Source organism: Oncorhynchus mykiss, unplaced genomic scaffold, assembly GCF_013265735.2.
Source record: "Oncorhynchus mykiss isolate Arlee unplaced genomic scaffold, USDA_OmykA_1.1 un_scaffold_87, whole genome shotgun sequence".
Taxonomy (NCBI): domain Eukaryota; kingdom Metazoa; phylum Chordata; class Actinopteri; order Salmoniformes; family Salmonidae; genus Oncorhynchus; species Oncorhynchus mykiss.
In genome coordinates this window covers 885,297-906,790 of record NW_023493659.1, presented here as the reverse complement: position 1 = coordinate 906,790, position 21,494 = coordinate 885,297, and the positions used below count along the sequence as shown (strand labels likewise).

Here is a 21,494-nt window from a genome sequence, read left to right as displayed (position 1 = left end):
CAGTGCCTTCAGAAAGTATTCAGACCTTGACTTTTTCCACATTTTGTTTTTCTAAAATGGATTAAATAACAGAAAATACACTTGAGATGTTTCTACAACTTGATTGGAGTCCACCTGTGGTCAATTCAATCGATTGGACATGTCGTGTCATTAAACTGAAGACTTATTTAGTTTATCAAATCAATTCTCTGTAATTATTATTACGTGATTAACTAATCAGGTAGATGTAATTAACTAGGAAGTCGGGGCACCAAGGAGAATCTTCACATTACAAAGTTATAATTTTCCTAATATAACTCTTCAGATATTTTAATATCTGATCAATTAGTCTTCTAATTAATGAATTATTCTTTACCTCACATTAGTCTCATTCCAAACATCATAAATTGTTGGTTATCTGCACAAATCCAGTCTTCACTATGAGTCATCCATACATCAATTGTCTTAATAATTTATTAACTAACTAAATAATAACAGAAATGCACAAACAAACAAGTAGATATGAATACAAGGAAATGATAGGGGAATGTGCCCTAAACCGGCATGGCGGCTTGTTAGACAAAGGGACAGAGAAGGGCGCGAAAGATATGTTGATACAGAATAGTTGTTTCGGCGGTTGTCGATCTTCGCATTCACAGGTACATAATTTCTTGCTGCAGGCTAGTAATTAGTATCGAAGAGTAGCTCTTATTCTGTCAGATCGATAGTCTCAGATTTTAACCACTTGGTATGGTTAAGAATTCAGCAATCTACTCAAACCTTAGCCCTCTCGGTTATCGAGGTAAGCTGGTCTGAAACCTTAGCCCTCTCGGTTATCGAGGTAAGCTGGTCTGAAACCTTAGCCCCCTCGGTTATCGAGGTAAGCTGGTCTGAAACCTTAGCCCCCTCGGTTATCGAGGTAAGCTGGTCTGAAACCTTAGCCCTCTCGGTTATCGAGGTAAGCTGGTCTGAAACCTTAGCCCCCTCGGTTATCGAGGTAAGCTGGTCTGAAACCTTAGCCCCCTCGGTTATCGAGGTAAGCTGGTCTGAAACCTTAGCCCTCTCGGTTATCGAGGTAAGCTGGTCTGAAACCTTAGCCCTCTCGGTTATTGAGGTAAGCTGGTCTGAAGGGAATTGCTCCTGGTGGGGGTTATATTCGTAACAGCAGAAAGGGGCTGTCCCGGGCCAATGACTTAGTTAACTTTAAAGGGAATTGGGTTCCCTTTCATTAAACAGTTTAAAATCACATGAGGTTCCCTAGTGGGATAAACCGGTATCGCGGTATTCAAATATTTTTTGCCAGATCCTAATTGGTATGTAAAATTGTATGTTTCTTTTGATGGCATAGAAAGCCCTTCTTGCCTTGTCTCTCAGATCGTTCACAGGTCTGTGGAAATGACTTGTGACGCTGATGTTTAGGTCGAGGTATGTATAGTTTTGTGCTCGTGGGCAACAGAACTTAGATGGAATTTGTATTTTTTTTTTGTTAACCTTTATTTAACTACACAAGTCAGTTAAGAACAAATTCTTATTTACAATGACCAAAAGGCCTCCTGCTTGGATGGGGGCTAGGTTTAAAAAATATATATATAACAAAAATAGGACAAAACACACATCCCGACAAGGGAGACACCACAACACTACATAAAGAGAGACATAAGACAACAACATAGTAGCATCACAACATGGCAGCAGCACAACATGGTAGCAGCACAAAACATGGTACAAACATTATTGGGCACAGACAGCAGCACAAAGGGCAAGAAGGTAGAAACAACAATACATCAAATTTGTGGTCCTGGCAACTGGAACACCATTCTTTTTGTCTTACTGATGTTTAGGCCGAGGTATGTATAGTTTTTTGTGTGCCCTAGGGCAACGGTGTCTAGATGGAATTTGTATTCGTGGTCCTGGTGACTGGACCTTTTTTGGAAAACCATTGTTTGTGTCTTACTGAGATTTACTGTCCGAGCCCAGGTCTGACAGGGCCCAGGTCTGTCAGGGACCAGGTCTGTCAGAATCTGTGCAGAAGATCTATGTGCTGCTGTAGGCGCTCCTTGGTTGTTGACAGAAGCACCAGATCATCAGCAAACAGCAGACATTTGACTTCAGATTCATTCTAATAGGGTGAGGCCGGGTGCTGCAGACTGTTCTAGTGCTGTAATGACACCTGCCTCTGATTGAGAACCATACTAGCCCGAAACATAGAAATACCCAAATCATAGAAAAACAAACAGACTGCCCACCCCAACTCACGCCCTGACCATACTAAATAATGACAAAACAAAGGAAATAAAGGTCAGAATGTGACCCCCCCCCTCAAAGGTGCGGACTCCGGCCGCAAAACCTTAACCTATAGAGGAGGGTCTGGGTGGGCGTCTGTCCGCGGTGGCGGCTCTGGCGCAGGACGCGGACCCCACTTCACCATCGTCTTAGTCCGCCTTATTGTCCGCCTCCGTGGCTTTCTAACCATGGCCACCCTTCTCAATGACCCCACTGGACAGAGGGGCAGCTCGGGACAGAGGGGCGGGAGCTCTGGAAAGAGGGGCGGGAGCTCTGGACAGAGGGGCAGCTCGGGATAGAGGGGCGGAAGCTCTGGCGCCTCTGGGCTGAGGGGCTATGGCGCCTCTGGGCTGAGGGGCTCTGGCGCCAGAGCCTCCGGACAGGCGGGACCACCTGCAGGGAGGAGACAGAGAGACAGCCTGGTGCGTGGGGCTGCCACAGGAACCACCAGGCTGGGGAGACCTTCAGGAGGCTTGGTGTTAGGAGGAGGCACCTGAAGGACCGGGCTGTGGAGGAGCACTGGAGCTCTGGTGCGCAGCCTTGGCACCACTTCCCCAGGCTACTCTAGCCCGGACCCTCCAGTGTGCAGGCACAGGTTGAACCGGGTTGTGGGTAAGCACGGGAGATCTAGTGCTTACTACGCGCACCTCTCCCTTATGCTCCACTCCCACATTTGCCCGGCACGAGCGGAGCGCAGGCAGAGGACGCACTGCCATGTGTATGTGACAAATAAAATTTGATTTGATTTGATTTGCACCCTCCCAGCGCCCCGGAGACACAGCACGCAGAGCCGGCGCAGGATACCCTGGACCAAAACTGCGTACCAGCGACCAGACCCGTTGAGCAGGCACCATACGTCCTGGCTCGATGCCCGCACTCGCATGACACTCTCGGGGGGCTGCCCTATAGCGCACCGGGCTATGGACACGTACTGACGACACTGTGCGCTTAACTGCATAACACGGTGCCTGACCAGTAACGCGCTGCTTATAATAAGCACGAGGAGTGAGCTCAGGTCTGCTTCCTGGCTTAGCTCCACACCTCGTGTGCCCCCCCAAAAATGTTTTGGGGGCTGCCTCTCGTACCTGTCGCACTGCCGTGCTGCCTCCTCATATCACCGCCGCTCAGCTTTCGCTGCCTCCAGCTCTGCTTTGGGGCGGCGATATTCCCCAGCCTGTGCCCAGGGTCCCTCTCCGTTCAGTATCTCCTCCCATGTCCAGGAGTCCTGTGATGCTGGCCGCTGTTGTTGCTGCTGCTGTTGCTGTCGTCGCTGTCTTTTACCACGCCGCTTGGTCCTTGGTTGGTGTGTTTCTGAAAGGGATTTCGGCTTAGGACCAATATGCGGCGTGGTAAGTGTCCATGGTTCTTTTAATACGAAAATGGACACATGAACAACTGAATACAAAAAACAATAACCGTGGAATGAACGAAACCCAAAACAGTCCTATCTGGTGCAAACACAGAGACAGGAACAAACACCCACCAACACACAGTGAAACCCAGGCTACCTAAGTATGATTCTCAATCAGAGACAACTAATGACACCTGCCTCTGATTGAGAACCATACTAAGCCGAAACATAGAAATACCCAAATCATAGAAAAACAAACATAGACTGCCCACCCCAACTCACGCCCTGACCATACTAAATAATGACAAAACAAAGGAAATAAAGGTCAGAACGTGACAAGCGCCCTCGCCAATTCTTTGATATATATGTTGAAGAGGGTGGGGCTTAAACTGCATCCCTGTCTCACCCCACGGCTCTGTGGGAAGAAATGTGTGTTTCTTGCCAATTTTAACCACACACTTGTTTATGTACATGAGTTTTATAATGTCGTGTGTTTTTACCCCAACACCACTTTCAATCAATTTGTATAGCAGACCCTGATGCCAAATTGAGTTTAAATCTTTTTGTAAATCAACAAAGCATGAAAAGACTTTGCCTTTGTTTTGGTTTGTTTGTTAGTCATTTAGGGTGTGCAGGGTGAATACGTGGTCTGTCGTTTACAGTAATTTGGTGAAAAGCCTATTTGATATTTGCTCAGAACATTGTTTTCACGGAGGAAACGTACAATACAATTTAAAGGATGTTCCCAACATTGCTCTCTCTATAACTCTCTCTCTATCACTCTCTCTCTCCTGATCATTTACTTCCTACACATCTCTCTTTTACTGCTGTCCTAACATTACTAACTGGTGTGTCTGTCTGTGTCTGTAGGTGGTGGAGACCCGCTGTAAGAAGGTGTGTACATCTAAGTCAGACCTCCGCTCTAATGACTTCAGCATCGTGGGATCTCTCCCCAGAGACTTTGAGCTTTCTAACTTTGACTGCTATGGCAAGCCCATTGAAGTTACCGGGGCAACCGGCAAATCACAGGCCAAGAACAACAAGAAAGCCCCGCCCCCTAAACCTGTCATCCCCGCTGCAGCCAAACGCATCGACCTGTACGCACGTGCTCTGTTCCCCTTCAGTTTCCTCTTCTTCAACGTCATATACTGGTCTGTCTACTTGTAGGGAGGGAAGGTGTGTGTGTGTTAATATCTGAGAATGTCAGTGGGTATTCCCATTTTTTATATTAACATAATTTACTACTTTATCTTGACCTGTAATCCTTGACCTCTAACCCCTGACCCCTTGCCCATGAACCCCAATCCTACATTTAAGAGTCTGGTTTCCCCGACTCGGATAAGGCCCAGTCCTGGACTGCTCTCTCAATAGATAAAGTCCATTGGACATAATCCAAGAAAAGGCTTCATCTGTGTCCAGGGAACCAACATGTAGAAGTGATCTTAGATTAGAACTCATCCTATACGGCTTGGCTTTCTCAATGTAGTAACCGGCCAGAGACAGACAGACAGACAGACAGACAGGCAGACACGCAGACAGGCAGACACACAGACAGACAGGCAAACAGGCAAACAGGCAGACAGGCAGACAGACAGACAGACAGACAGACAGACAGACAGGCAGACACACAGACACACAGACAGACAGACAGGCAGACACACAGACAGACAGGCAAACAGGCAAACAGGCAAACAGGCAGACAGGCAGACAGACAGACAGGCAGACAGACAGGCAGACACACAGACACACAGACAGACAGACAGGCAGACACGCAGACAGGCAGACACACAGACAGGCAGACAAGCAGACGAGCAGACAGGCAGACGGGCAGACAGACAGACACGCAGACAGGCAGACAAGCAGACAGGCAGACAGACAGACACGCAGACAGGCAGACACGCAGACAGGTAGACACGCAGACAGGTAGACACGCAGACAGGCAGACAGGTAGCCACGCAGACAGGCAGACACGCAGACAGGCAGACACGCAGACAGGCAGACACACAGACAGGTAGACACGCAGACAGGCAGACAGGTAGAAACACAGACAGGCGGACACGCAGACAGGCAGACACGCAGACAGGCAGACACGCAGACAGGCAAACACCCAGACAGGTAGACACGCAGACAGGTAGACACGCAGACAGGCAGACACGCAGGCAGGCAGACAGGTAGACACGCAGACACGCAGGCAGGCAGACAGGCAGACAGCCGGACACGCAGACAGGCAGACACGCAGACAGGTAGGCAGGCAGACAGGCAGACACGCAGGCAGGCAGGCAGGCAGACAGCTGGACATGCGGACAGGTAGACACGCAGACAGGCAGACACGCAGGCAGGTAGACACGCAGACAGGTAGACACGCATACTGACGGACACGCAGACAGACAGGCAGACACGCAGACAGGTAGACACGCAGACAGGTAGACACGCAGACAGGCAGACAGGTAGACACGCAGACAGGCAGACAGGTAGAAACACAGACAGGCGGACACGCAGACAGGCAGACACGCAGACAGGCAGACACGCAGACAGGCAAACACCCAGACAGGTAGACACGCAGACAGGTAGACACGCAGACAGGCAGACACGCAGGCAGGCAGACAGGTAGACACGCAGGCAGGCAGACAGCCGAACACGCAGACAGGCAGACACGCAGACAGGTAGGCAGGCAGACAGGCAGACAGGCAGACACGCAGGCAGGCAGGCAGGCAGGCAGGCAGACAGCTGGACACGCGGACAGGTAGACACGCAGACAGGCAGACACGCAGGCAGGTAGACACGCAGACAGGTAGACACGCATACTGACGGACACGCAGACAGACAGGCAGACACGCAGACAGGTAGACAGGCAGACAGGTAGACAGCCGGACACGCGGACAGGTAGTCAGGCAGACAGGCGGACAGGTAGACAGGCAGACACGTAGACAGGTAGACAGGCAGACAGCTGGACACGCAGACAGGTAGACAGTTAGACAGTTAGACAGGTAGACAGGCAGACACGCAGACAGGTAGACAGGCAGACAGGCAGACACACAGACAGGTAGACAGGCAGACAGACCGACAGGAAGGCAGACACGCGGACAGGTAGACAGGCAGACAGGCAGACACGCAGACAGGTAGACAGGCAGACAGCCGGACACGCAGACAGGTAGAAAGGCGGGCACGGAGACTGACGGACACGCAGACACACAGACAGGCCTCCAGAGTGGCACTGTGGTCTAAGGCACTGCACCGCAGTGCTAGCTGTGTCACTAAAGATTCTGGGTTCCAGTCCAGGCTCTGTTGCAGCTGGCCGGCAGGGATGTCCTTGTTCCATAGCGCACTAGCGACTCCTGGGTGCAGTGCATGGTCGCCAGGTGTACATTGTTTCCTCCAACACATTGGTGTGGCTGGCTTCCGGGTTAAGTGGGCATTGTGTCAAGAAGCAGTGCGGCTTGGTTGGGTTGTGTTTCGGAGGACGCACGGCTCTCGACCTTCGCCTCTCCCGAGTCCGTATGGGAGTTGCAGCGATGAGACAAGACTGTAACTACCAATTGGATACCACAAAAAGGGGGTAAAAAATATACATGTTAAAAGGCAGGCAGGCAGATAGATGGACAGGCAGGCGGGCAGGCAGGTAGACATTCATCATATATGGCTTCCTCTATGTATTAACTGCATGTTTCTATAGCAGACCACAGACAGACAGGCAGGCAGACAGACAGGCAGACAGATAGGCAGATAGATGGATGGACAGATGGAGAGGAAGATATGCAGACAGGCAGATAAACGAACAGACAGACAGACGGACAGACGGACGGGCAGGCAGGCAGATAGATGGACAGACAGATAGACAGGCAGACAGGCAGATATGCAGACAGACAGGCAAAAATTCAGGCAGACAGACAGAGACAGACAGACAGATTCTTCTTGGACCTCGCTCATCAACAAACTGTTTTCTGGGATACTGAATTTGGTGCGCTTGGCACATAGTTTTGCCCATTCTAACATTCAGTTGAACAGTAACTGAATGCCTCGATGCCTGCTTTATATAGCAAGACACAGCCACACAACTCACTGTCTGTAACCCAGTTTTGTGAAATGGGCGGCGGACCTAATAAACTGGCCGGAGAGTGTATATCATCGATACATGAATATAACAGTATATATAGCATGTTAACATGGGGATATATACAGTATCATCTATAAATTAATATAACAGTATACAGTATATGGGTCGAGTGTTAGTTTCTTGAGGAGAGGAGCGACTCGGGCCATCTTGAAGTCAGTGGTCAGGGATTAGTTGATGAGTGAAGTGAGGAAGGGGAGGTCTCCAGAGATGGTGTGGAGAAGGGAGGAAGAGTTGAGCGGGCAGGATGTCGGGCGGACGGACATCACTAGTCGCAGGATTTTATCTGGAGAGAGAGGGGAGAATGAGACCAAGGCGTAAGGTAGTTCTGTGTGAGTGGGATCAGTGGACTCAATAGGCTGAGTGAATGAGGAGCGGCTGGCGTCAACCTATTCCCTCTAGTGGGCACTATTACAACACTATAGTCAATTACTTTGGGCCAAAGTCTCCCAAAGCTGTCTAATACATCTGGTCTAAAGTAGTGCACTATGAAGGGAACAGGGTTCCATAAGACTCTGGTCCAAAGTAGTGCACTATGAAGGGAGTAGGGTTCCATAGGACTCTGGTCTAAAGTAGTGCACTATGAAGGGAGTAGGGTTCCATAGGACTCTGGTCTAAAGTAGTGCACTATGAAGGGAGTAGGATTCCATAGGACTCTGGTCTAAAGTAGTGCACTATGAAGGGAGTAGGATTCCATAGGACTCTGGTCTAAAATAGTGCACTATGAAGGGAGTAGAATTCCATAGGACTCTGGTCTAAAGTAGTGCACTATGAAGGGAGTAGGGTTCCATAGGACTCTGATCTAAAATAGTGCACTATGAAGGGAGTAGGGTTCCATAAGACTCTGGTCTAAAGTAGTGCACTATGAAGGGAGTAGGGTTCCATAGGACTCTGGTCTAAAGTAGTGCACTATGACAGGGAACAGTGCTCTGGTCTATAGTAGTGCACTATGAAGGGAACAGGGCTCTAGTCTATAGTAGTGCACTATGAAGGGAACAGTGCTCTGGTCTAAAATAGTGCACTATGAAGGGAACAGTGCTCTGGTCTAAAGTAGTGCACTATGAAGGGAACAGGGCTCTGGTCTATAGTAGTGCACTATGAAGGGAACAGGGCTCTGGTCTATAGTAGTGCACTATGAAGGGAACAGGGCTCTGGTCTACAGCAGTGCACTATGAAGGGAACAGGGCTCTGGTCTATAGTAGTGCACTATGAAGGGAACAGGGCTCTGGTCTATAGTAGTGCACTATGAAGGGAACAGGGCTCTGGTCGACAGCAGTGCACTATGAAGGGAACAGGGCTCTGGTCTATAGTAGTGCACTATTAAGGGAACAGGGCTCTGGTCTATAGTAGTGTACTATGACAGGGAACAGGGCTCTGGTCTATAGTAGTGCAATATGAAGGGAACAGGGCTCTGGTCTAAAGTAGTGCACTATGAAGGGAACAGGGCTCTGGTCTATTGTAGTGCACTATGAAGGGAACAGGGCTCTGTAGAGGAGTTTGGTGCCATTTTAGATTGGCCCTGTGTGTATGCAACATGATATATCTAATGATGTTAGATTATCTATATTAGTGTAAGTTATTTTATCTATATTAATGTAAATGATACTGTATGATGTAAATGTCTCTGAAAATAAACTGCCTGATCCTAAAAGAACCAATAAACACCCAGATGACAAAGCTCTCTGTCTATCTAGAGCTCTATGTAGAATACCAGACCCAACCATAAACCTCTAGACCAGGAGGAGACAATCCTGTAGAGTACCAGTCCTAACCATAACCCTGTAGAGTACCAGACCTAACCATAACCCTAACCATAACCCTGTAGAGTACCAGACCCAACCATAAACCTCTAGACCAGGAGGAGACAATCCTGTAGAGTACCAGTCCTAACCATAACCCTGTAGAGTACCAGATCTAACCATAACCCTGTAGAATACCAGACCTAACCATAACCCTAACCATAACCCTGTAGAGAACCAGATCTAACCATAACCCTGTAGAATACCAGACCTAACCATAACCCTGTAGAGTACCAGACCTAACCATAACCCTGTAGAGAACCAGATCTAACCATAACCCTGTAGAATACCAGACCTAACCATAACCCTAACCATAACCCTGTAGAGTACCAGACCTAACCATAACCCTGTAGAGTACCAGACCTAACCATAACCCTGTAGAGTACCAGATCTAACCATAACCCTGTAGAGTACCAGACCTAACCATAACCCTGTAGAGTACCAGACCTAACCATAACCCTGTAGAATACCAGACCTAACCATAGCCCTAACCATAACCCTGTAGAGTACCAGACCTAACCATAACCCTGTAGAGTACCAGTTTTAACCATAACCCTGTAGAGTACCAGACCTAACCATAACCCTGTAGAGTACCAGGCCTAACCATAACCCTGTAGAGAACCAGACCTAACCATAACCCTGTAGAGTACCAAACCTAACCATAACCCTGTAGAGTACCAGACCTAACCATAACCCTGTAGAGTACCAAACCTAACCATAACCCTGTAGAGTACCAGACCTAACCATAACCCTGTAGAGTACCAGACCTAACCATAACCCTGTAGAGTACCAGACCTAACCATAACCCTGTAGAGTACCAGACCTAACCATAACCCTGTAGAATACCAGACCTAACCATAACCCTGTAGAGTACCAGACCTAACCATAACCCTGTAGAGTACCAGACCTAACCATAACCCTGTAGAGTACCAGACCTAACCATAACCCTGTAGAGTACCAGTTCTAACCATAACCCTGTAGAGTACCAGACCTAACCATAACCCTGTAGAGTACCAGGCCTAACCATAACCCTGTAGAGAACCAGACCTAACCATAACCCTGTAGAGTACCAAACCTAACCATAACCCTGTAGAGTACCAGACCTAACCATAACCCTGTAGAGTACCAGACCTAACCATAACCCTGTAGAGAACCAGACCTAACCATAACCCTGTAGAGAACCAGACCTAACCATAACCCTGTAGAGTACCAGACCTAACCATAACCCTGTAGAGTACCAGACCTAACCATAACCCTGTAGAGAACCAGACCATAACCCTGTAGTGGTGGAATAAGGGAACTGCTTGTCAAGCATCCAATGGGGAAACTATATGTTGAAAATGGGTGAAATTGTGAGAGTAATAATTAAATAAATGTTTCATTTTATTGTAATTCTATTGTGAATTCATGTAACATATCTTGACAGGCTATATCATCATTTGATCACATCAGTACAGTTGTTACAATAATAATCTATATAAAGTACAGTAATTTATTACTGTAGTAGCATGACCATGCCGTGCTTCTACCCCTGCATTGCTCACTGTTTAGGGTTTTAGGCTGGGTGTCGGTACAGCACTTTGAGACATCAGCTGATGTGAGAAGGGCTTTATAAATACATTTGATTTGATGTGTTAAAATGAAGCCATTGTGTAAAACACTATAAAACACTGAGATGATGGGAAATCAAATCATCTTGCTCTTTTGGAAGATTTGGCAGATGCTGCATTTTGCAGAGAACGTGTTTATAGAGGCAGGTGGGATTTATATTTGCAGAAAGTACAGCTTGGCTCATTAGATATCATTTCCCCAACCAATCTCACAGGAGTTTTGAGAGGATTTCAGACTTTAAAAAGGCAAACACATGCCATTACCTATCCAACCTCTGGATTTGGCAATGGGCACTTTCAGTGGCAGCTTGTTGATTAGCATCTCACATCCATCAATGAGACAATGTTTTGGATGCAATCATCAGCAACATGAACAGTAACACCGCTATCTTGAAGCTGCATGGTAACAATTAGACAGAGCTATCTTGAAGCTGCATGGTAACAATTAGACAGAGCTATCTTGAAGCTGCATGGTAACAATTAGACAGAGCTATCTTGAAGCTGCATGGTAACAATTAGACAGAGCTATCTTGTTGAAGGTGCATGGTAACAATTAGACAGAGCTATCTTGTTGAAGGTGCATGGTAACAATTAGACACAGCTATCTTGTTGAAGCTGCATGGTAACAATTAGACACAGCTATCTTGTTGAAGGTGCATGGTAACAATTAGACACAGCTATCTTGTTGAAGCTGCATGGTAACAATTAGACACAGCTATCTTGTTGAAGGTGCATGGTAACAATTAGACACAGCTATCTTGTTGAAGGTGCATGGTAACAATTAGACACAGCTATCTTGTTGAAGGTGCATGGTAACAATTAGACACAGCTATCTTGTTGAAGGTGCATGGTAACAATTAGACACAGCTATCTTGAAGCTGCATGGTAACAATTAGACAGAGCTATCTTGTTGAAGGTGCATGGTAACAATTAGACACAGCTATCTTGTTGAAGGTGCATGGTAACAATTAGACACAGCTATCTTGTTGAAGGTGCATGGTAACAATTAGACACAGCTATCTTGTTGAAGGTGCATGGTAACAATTAGACAGAGCTATCTTGAAGCTGCATGGTAACAATTAGACAGAGCTATCTTGAAGCTGCATGGTAACAATTAGACAGAGCATTCTTGTTGAAAGTGCATGGTAACAATTAGACAGAGCTATCTTGTTGAAGGTGCATGGTAACAATTAGACAGAGCTATCTTGTTGAAGGTGCATGGTAACAATTAGACAGAGCTATCTTGTTGAAGGTGCATGGTAACAATTAGACAGAGCTATCTTGAAGCTGCATGGTAACAATTAGACAGAGCTATCTTGTTGAAGGTGCATGGTAACAATTAGACACAGCTATCTTGTTGAAGGTGCATGGTAACAATTAGACACAGCTATCTTGTTGAAGGTGCATGGTAACAATTAGACACAGCTATCTTGTTGAAGGTGCATGGTAACAATTAGACAGAGCTATCTTGTTGAAGGTGCATGGTAACAATTAGACAGAGCTATCTTGTTGAAGGTGCATGGTAACAATTAGACACAGCTATCTTGTTGAAGGTGCATGGTAACAATTAGACAGAGCTATCTTGTTGAAGGTGCATGGTAACAATTAGACACAGCTATCTTGTTGAAGGTGCATGGTAACAATTAGACACAGCTATCTTGTTGAAGCTGCATGGTAACAATTAGATCAGTTTAAAACCTCTTTGGGCTAGGCTTCCCGCTAGCTTGTTGAAGGTGCATGGTAACAATTAGACACAGCTATCTTGTTGAAGGTGCATGGTAACAATTAGACAGAGCTATCTTGTTGAAGGTGCATGGTAACAATTAGACACAGCTATCTTGTTGAAGGTGCATGGTAACAATTAGACACAGCTATCTTGTTGAAGGTGCATGGTAACAATTAGACAGAGCTATCTTGTTGAAGGTGCATGGTAACAATTAGACAGAGCTATCTTGTTGAAGGTGCATGGTAACAATTAGACACAGCTATCTTGTTGAAGGTGCATGGTAACAATTAGACAGAGCTATCTTGTTGAAGGTGCATGGTAACAATTAGACACAGCTATCTTGTTGAAGGTGCATGGTAACAATTAGACACAGCTATCTTGTTGAAGCTGCATGGTAACAATTAGATCAGTTTAAAACCTCTTTGGGCTAGGCTTCCCGCTAGCTGGACAACTTCCGGTGAAATGGGAGGGCGAGCAATTCAAATCAATAATCATAACAATTATGGATATGAAACATTTATGTAACATATAGCCTTAGGTTTTTAAAGGAAAAAGAAATCACAATGTTCTTCTAGTATCACTTTCTATTGCAGCTACACGTCAGCCTATGGCCTTCGTCAGAGCTTTGGCTCTACTAAACTAAAACCATCTAGAATAATCACCCTAACTTAAATCAGCAAGCTTTCTATTGAAGCTCCATGTCAGCCTGTGGCCTTCGTCAGAGCTTTGGCTCTACTAAACTAAAACCATCTAGAATAATCACCCTAACTTAAATCAGCAAGCTTTCTATTGAAGCTCCATGTCAGCCTGTGGCCTTCGTCAGAGCTTTGGCTCTACTAAACTAAAACCATCTAGAATAATCACCCTAACTTAAATCAGCAAGCTTTCTATTGAAGCTCCATGTCAGCCACCTCAGCTACTATATCAACTGAAATGACTCAACACTATACACCTCAGCTACTACATCAACTGAAATGACTGCAACACTATACACCTCAGCTACTACATCAACTGAAATGACTCAACACTATACACCTCAGCTACTACATCAACTGAAATGACTCAACACTATACACCTCAGCTACTACATCAACTGAAATGACTCAACACTATACACTTCAGTTACTATATCAACTGAAATGACTCAACACTATACACCTCAGCTACTACATCAACTGAAATGACTCAACACTATACACCTCAGCTACTACATCAACTGAAATGACTCAACACTATACACTTCAGCTACTATATAAACTGAAATGACTCAACACTATACACCTCAGCTACTATATCAACTGAAATGACTCAACACTATACACCTCAGCTACTACATCAACTGAAATGACTGCAACACTATACACCTCAGCTACTACATCAACTGAAATGACTGCAACACTATACACCTCAGCTACTACATCAACTGAAATGACTGCAACACTATACACCTCAGCTACTACATCAACTGAAATGACTCAACACTATACACCTCAGCTACTACATCAACTGAAATGACTCAACACTATACACCTCAGCTACTACATCAACTGAAATGACTCAACACTATACACCTCAGCTACTACATCAACTGAAATGACTCAACACTATACACCTCAGCTACTACATGAACTGAAATGAATCAACACTATACACCTCAGCTACTACATCAACTGAAATGACTCAACACTATACACCTCAGCTACTACATCAACTGAAATGACTCAACACTATACACCTCAGCTACTACATCAACTGAAATGACTCAACACTATACACCTCAGCTACTATATCAACTGAAATGACTCAACACTATACACCTCAGCTACTACATCAACTGAAATGACTGCAACACTTCAGAGCTGCACCTAGTTTCAGAGTGGGTGGCAAGGAATAAGTTAGCCCTAAATATTTCTAAAAGTAAAAGCATTGTATTTGGGACAAATCCTTCACTAAACCCTAAACCTCAACTACATGTTGTAATGAATCATGTGGAAATTGAGCAAGTTGAGGTGACTAAACTGTTGGTGTAACCCTGGACTGTAAACTGTTATGGTCAAAACATATTGATACAACAGTAGCTGAGATGGGGAGAAGTCTGTCCATAATAAAGTGTTGCTCTACCTTCTTAACAACACTATCAACAAGGCAGGTCCTACAGGCCCTAGTTTCTACCTTCTTAACAACACTATCAACAAGGCAGGTCCTACAGGCCCTAGTTTCTACCTTCTTAACAGCACGATCAACAAGGCAGGTCCTACAGGCCCTAGTTTCTACCTTCTTAACAACACTATCAACAAGGCAGGTCCTACAGGTCCTAGTTTCTACCTTCTTAACAACACTACCAACAAGGCAGGTCCTACAGTCCCTAGTTTCTACCTTCTTAACAACACTATCAACAAGGCAGGTCCTACAGGCCCTAGTTTCTACCTTCTTAACAACACTATCAACAAGGCAGGTCCTACAGGCTCTAGTTTTGTTGGACCTTGACTATTGTTCACTCGTGTGGTCAGGTGCCACAGAAAAGGACTTAGGAAAATTGCAATTGTACTAAGTACTACATAGAGCCATGACTACATGGAACTCTATTCCACAGTACTACATAGAGCCATGACTACATGGAACTCTATTCCACAGGACTACATAGAGCCACGACTACATGGAACTCTATTCCACAGTACTACATAGAGCCAAAACTACATGGAACTCTATTACACAGTACTACATAGAGCCAAGACTATATGGAACTCTATTCCACAGTACTACATAGAGCCACGACTACATGGATTTCTATTCCACAGTACTACATAGAGCCAAAACTACATGGAACTCTATTCCACAGTACTACATAGAGCCACGACTACATGGATCTCTATTCCACAGTACTACATAGAGCCAAAACTACATGGAACTCTATTCCACAGTACTACATAGAGCCAAAACTACATGGAACTCTATTCCACAGTACTACATAGAGCCACGACTACATGGAACTCTATTCCACAGTACTACATAGAGCCACGACTACATGGAACTCTATTCCACAGTACTACATAGAGCCACGACTACATGGAACTCTATTCCACAGTACTACATAGAGCCACGACTACATGGAACTCTATTCCACAGTACTACATAGAGCCACGACTACATGGAACTCTATTCCACAGTACTACATAGAGCCATGACTACATGGAACTCTATTCCACAGTACTACATAGAGCCATGACTACATGGAACTCTATTCCACAGTACTACATAGAGCCACGACTACATGGAACTCTATTCTACATCAAGTAACTGATGCAGCAGTAGAATCAGATTTAAAAAACATCTTATGGAACAGCGGGGACTGTGAAGCAACACAAACATAGACACACTATACAAATACAAATGTATTGAAATCAAATCACATTTATTTATATAGCCCTTCTTACATCAGCTGATATCTCAAAGTGCTGTACAGAAACCCAGCTTAAAACCCCAAACAGCAAGCAATGCAGGTGTAGAAGCACGGTGGCTAGGAAAAACCCCCTAGAAAGGCCAAAACCTAGGAAGAAACCTAGAGAGGAACCAGGCTATGAGGGGTGGCCAGTCCTCTTCTGGTTGTGCCGGGTGCAGATGATAACAGAACATGGCCAAGACGTTCAAATGTTCATAAATAACCAGCATGGTCAAATAATAATAATCACAGTAGTTGTCGAGGGTGCAACAGGTCAGCACCTCAGGAGTAAATGTCAGTTGGCTTTTCATAGCCGATCATTACGAGTACTAAGAGTTTAAGACTATACATTGCCTTGGCAGCAGCTAATGGGGATCCATAAAAAATACAAATACTGACATTCAGGGAGAGGTTGTTGCTCTGGCAACACACTGCCAGGTCACTGAGCTTCTCTCTGTAGGTTGACTCATCACCAGGCCTACCAGCGTCGTGTCATCAGCAAACCTAATGGTGTTGGAGTCTTGCGTGGCCATGCAGTCGTAGGTGAACAGGGAGTACAGGAGGGGACTAAGCACACACCACTGTAGGGGCTCCAGTGTTGAGGATCAGTGTGGCGGAGGTGATGTTTCCTACCCTCATCACCTTGGGTCGGCATTTCAGGAAGACCAGGATCCAGTTGCAGAGGGATGTGTTCAGACTCAGAGTCCTAAGCTTGGTGATGAGCTCAGAGGGGACAATGGTGTTGAACGCTGAGCTGTAGTCAATGAACAGCATTCTCACATAGGTATTCCTCTTATCTACAGTAGGTGGGTGAGGGCAGTGTGGAGAGCAATTGAGATTGCGTCATCTATGGATCTGCTCGGGCGGTATGCACATTGGAGTGGGTCTAATCAGAGGGAGATGGTGGATGAAGATAAAGTCTGGTGACGATTGTGTCTCCATCTCAATGTATAGCACCCACTTAGGGTTAGGGTTAGCACACACAGCTCAGAGTAGTAGCACCCACTTAGGGTTAGGGTTAGCACACACAGCTCAGAGTAGTAGCACCCACTTAGGGTTAGGGTTAGCACACACAGCTCAGAGTAGTAGCACCCACTTAGGGTTAGGGTTAGCACACAGCTCAGAGTAGTAGCACCCACTTAGGGTTAGGGTTAGCACACACAGCTCAGAGTAGTAGCACCCACTTAGGGTTAGGGTTAGCACACACAGCTCAGAGTAGTAGCACCCACTTAGGGTTAGGGTTAGCACACAGCTCAGAGTAGTAGCACCCACTTAGGGTTAGGGTTAGCACACACAGCTCAGAGTAGTAGCACCCACTTAGGGTTAGGGTTAGCACACACAGCTCAGAGTAGTAGCACCCACTTAGGGTTAGGGTTAGCACACAGCTCAGAGTAGTAGCACCCACTTAGGGTTAGGGTTAGCACACACAGCTCAGAGTAGTAGCACCCAATAAGGGTTAGGGTTAGCACACACAGCTCAGAGTAGTAGCACCCACTTAGGGTTAGGGTTAGCACACACAGCTCAGAGTAGTAGCACCCACTTAGGGTTAGGGTTAGCACACACAGCTCAGAGTAGTAGCACCCACTTAGGATTAGGGTTAGCACACACAGCTCAGAGTAGTAGCACCCACTTAGGGTTAGGGTTAGCACACAGCTCAGAGTAGTAGCACCCACTTAGGGTTAGGGTTAGCACACACAGCTCAGAGTAGTAGCACCCACTTAGGGTTAGGGTTAGCACACACAGCTCAGAGTAGTAGCACCCACTTAGGGTTAGGGTTAGCACACACAGCTCAGAGTAGTAGCACCCACTTAGGGTTAGGGTTAGCACACACAGCTCAGAGTAGTAGCACCCACTTAGGGTTAGGGTTAGCACACAGCTCAGAGTAGTAGCACCCACTTAGGGTTAGGGTTAGCACACACAGCTCAGAGTAGTAGCACCCACTTAGGGTTAGGGTTAGCACACACAGCTCAGAGTAGTAGCACCCACTTAGGGTTAGGGTTAGCACACACAGCTCAGAGTAGTAGCACCCAATAAGGGTTAGGGTTAGCACACACAGCTCAGAGTAGTAGCACCCACTTAGGGTTAGGGTTAGCACACACAGCTCAGAGTAGTAGCACCCACTTAGGGTTAGGGTTAGCACACACAGCTCAGAGTAGTAGCACCCACTTAGGATTAGGGTTAGCACACACAGCTCAGAGTAGTAGCACCTACTTAGGGATAGGGTTTGCACACACAGCTCAGAGTAGTAGCACCCACTTAGGGTTAGGGTTAGCACACACAGCTCAGAGTAGTAGCACCCACTTAGGGTTAGGGTTAGCACACACAGCTCAGAGTAGTAGCACCCACTTAGGGTTAGGGTTAGCACACACAGCTCAGAGTAGTAGCACCCACTTAGGGTTAGGGTTAGCACACACAGCTCAGAGTAGTAGCACCCACTTAGGGTTAGGGTTAGCACACACACAAGCTCACCACACACAGTTTCTTACTGAGACCTGGACAACCAGGTGAGGGGAGTTCCTTACTGAGACCCCAACAACCAGGTGAGGGGAGTTCCTTACTGAGACCCCAACAACCAGGTGAGGGAAGTTCCTTACTGAGACCTAGACAACCAGGTGAGGGGAGTTCCTTACTGAGACCTGGACAACCAGGTGAGGGGAGTTCCTTACTGAGACCTAGACAACCAGGTGAGGGGAGTTCCTTACTGAGACCCAGACAACCAGGTGAGGGGAGTTCCTTACTGAGACCTAGACAACCAGGTGAGGGGAGTTCCTTACTGAGACCTAGACAACCAGGTGAGGGGAGTTCCTTACTGAGACCTAGACAACCAGGTGAGGGGAGTTCCTTACTGAGACCCGGACAACCAGGTGAGGGGAGTTCCTTACTGAGACCTAGACAACCAGGTGAGGGGAGTTCCTTACTGAGACCTAGACAACCAGGTGAGGGGAGTTCCTTACTGAGACCTAGACAACCAGGTGAGGGGAGTTCCTTACTGAGACCTAGACAACCAGGTGAGGGGAGTTCCTTACTGAGACCTAGACAACCAGGTGAGGGGAGTTCCTTACTGAGACCTAGACAACCAGGTGAGGGGAGTTCCTTACTGAGACCTAGACAACCAGGTGAGGGGAGTTCCTTACTGAGACCTGGACAACCAGGTGAGGGGAGTTCCTTACTGAGACCTAGACAACCAGGTGAGGGGAGTTCCTTACAAATTAGTGACCTTAATTCATCAATCAAGTACAAGGGAGGAGCGAAAACCCGCAGACACTCTTCCCACCGTGGAATCAGATGACTGTTCAACTGTACATACATCAGTACATTCAAGTTTTGTCCAAATACGTTGTTTGAAATGTTAGATACTTAGCTAATATTAGCCCAAAACAACAACACAAAAGTTGTAGCCCCACTGGTTGAAGCCGTAACTGAAGGTTTGTTCAAGAAAACAAGGAACTCTGGAAAAATATGTTCTCTGACTGGAAAAAATAGTTTTGAACGGTCATTGAACTCAGAATTACATGTCAAAAACTTGGGGCACCATCTCACAGCTTCTCCGATTTCCCCAGTTGTAATGAACGCACCAAAAGTAGCACATTTCTGCCGTGGCATATTGCATACATTTCACTAAACAGTCTGTTCTAAATAGCATGTAGTAAGATTAGTACACAGTATGAAGTTTTAGTAAGTAGTGGACAGGCCAGATTAGTACACAGTATGAAGTTTTAGTAAGTAGTGGACAGGCCAGATTAGTACACAGTATGAAGTTTTAGTAAGTAGTGGACTGGCCAGATTTGGGACCAGTCTGATGGTGCCTGGTGAAGGGTTACCTTTTTAATGAGCACTTGTTTCATATATCTACTAGATATCTCATGTATCATCACACACACACACACACACACACACACACACACACACACACACGGTAAAAGGGTTTTCACCCTGGGGGAACCTGGACTTGTTTTCATCACGTCTGAGGCATTTCTAGGTCAGTTAGATGTGTTTCACAGATAATTGCCCAGGATGAAGGCAGGTCTGGGCTTCGCGCTGAATGATACACCCTATGACTGCTTCCTGTGTATTGAGGGGGGGGGGGGGGGGGGGGGGGGGGACAGGTGTCTGAAAATAAATGTAGTCCTGCTTTGTGGCACGAAGGATCACACTATAAGGCTCTACTGATCACACTATAAGGCTCTACTGATCACACAATAAGGCTTTATGTTATACTGATCACACTAAAAGGCTCTATGTTATACTGATCACACTGTAAGGCTCTATGTTATACTGATCAACACTATAAGGCTCTACTGATCACACTATAAGGCTCTATGTTATACTGATGACACTATAAGGCTCTATGTTATACTGATCACACTATAAGGCTCTATGTTATACTGATCACACTATAAGGCTCTATGTTATACTGATCACACTATAAGGCTCTACTGATCACACTATAAGGCTCTACTGATCACACTAGAAGGCTCTATGTTCTACTGATCACACTATAAGGCTCTATGTTATACTGATCACACTATAAGGCTCTACTGATCACACTATAAGGCTCTATGTTATACTGATCACACTATAAGGCTCTATGTTATACTGATCACACTATAAGGCTCTACTGATCACACTATAAGGCTCTACTGATCACACTAGAAGGCTCTATGTTCTACTGATCACACTATAAGGCTCTATGTTATACTGATCACACTATAAGGCTCTATGTTATACTGATCACACTATAAGGCTCTATGTTATACTGATCACACTATAAGGCTCTACTGATCACACTATAAGGCTCTATGTTCTACTGATCACACTATAAGGCTCTACTGATCACACTATAAGGCTCTACTGATCACACTATAAGGCTCTACTGATCACACTACTGTAGATGTGGTTGTCCTTGTTTGATAGAGTCATTGGACGTCTTTCAACGATGTTCATATCGGCAGATTAATTGTTAAATATACAAGCTGACACGCGTTCCGGTCCCTGAAAGACTACAACTCGTGGGGCGGTGCTTCGTGCTCTGGCCCTGTCCCTCCCCCAAGGCAGGCTTTTCTGAAAGGGAGGTGACCACTAACAACACAATCCTTTGGGCAAAACTGAAAGAACTGACCAGACCGCAATAGCTTCTAGTGATTCCTTTCATCAACACAAATTTGACAATGGAGCATTTTTTGATGTTCTATTACC

The 21,494-nt window shown here is 46.0% G+C and overlaps 1 protein-coding gene across 1 annotated transcript in view; it reads left to right on the top strand.

The window, feature by feature from the left end:
• The window catches only part of LOC110516364 (glycine receptor subunit beta), a 48,381-nt gene extending 43,169 nt beyond the window's left edge, over positions 1-5,212 (top strand). The window contains exon 11 of the mRNA XM_036972017.1: positions 4,484-5,212. Coding sequence (XP_036827912.1) covers positions 4,484-4,780 — 297 coding nt within the window. The 3' untranslated portion in view covers positions 4,781-5,212. The remainder of the gene's footprint in view (positions 1-4,483) is intronic.
• Positions 5,213-21,494: the final 16,282 nt, after the last annotated feature.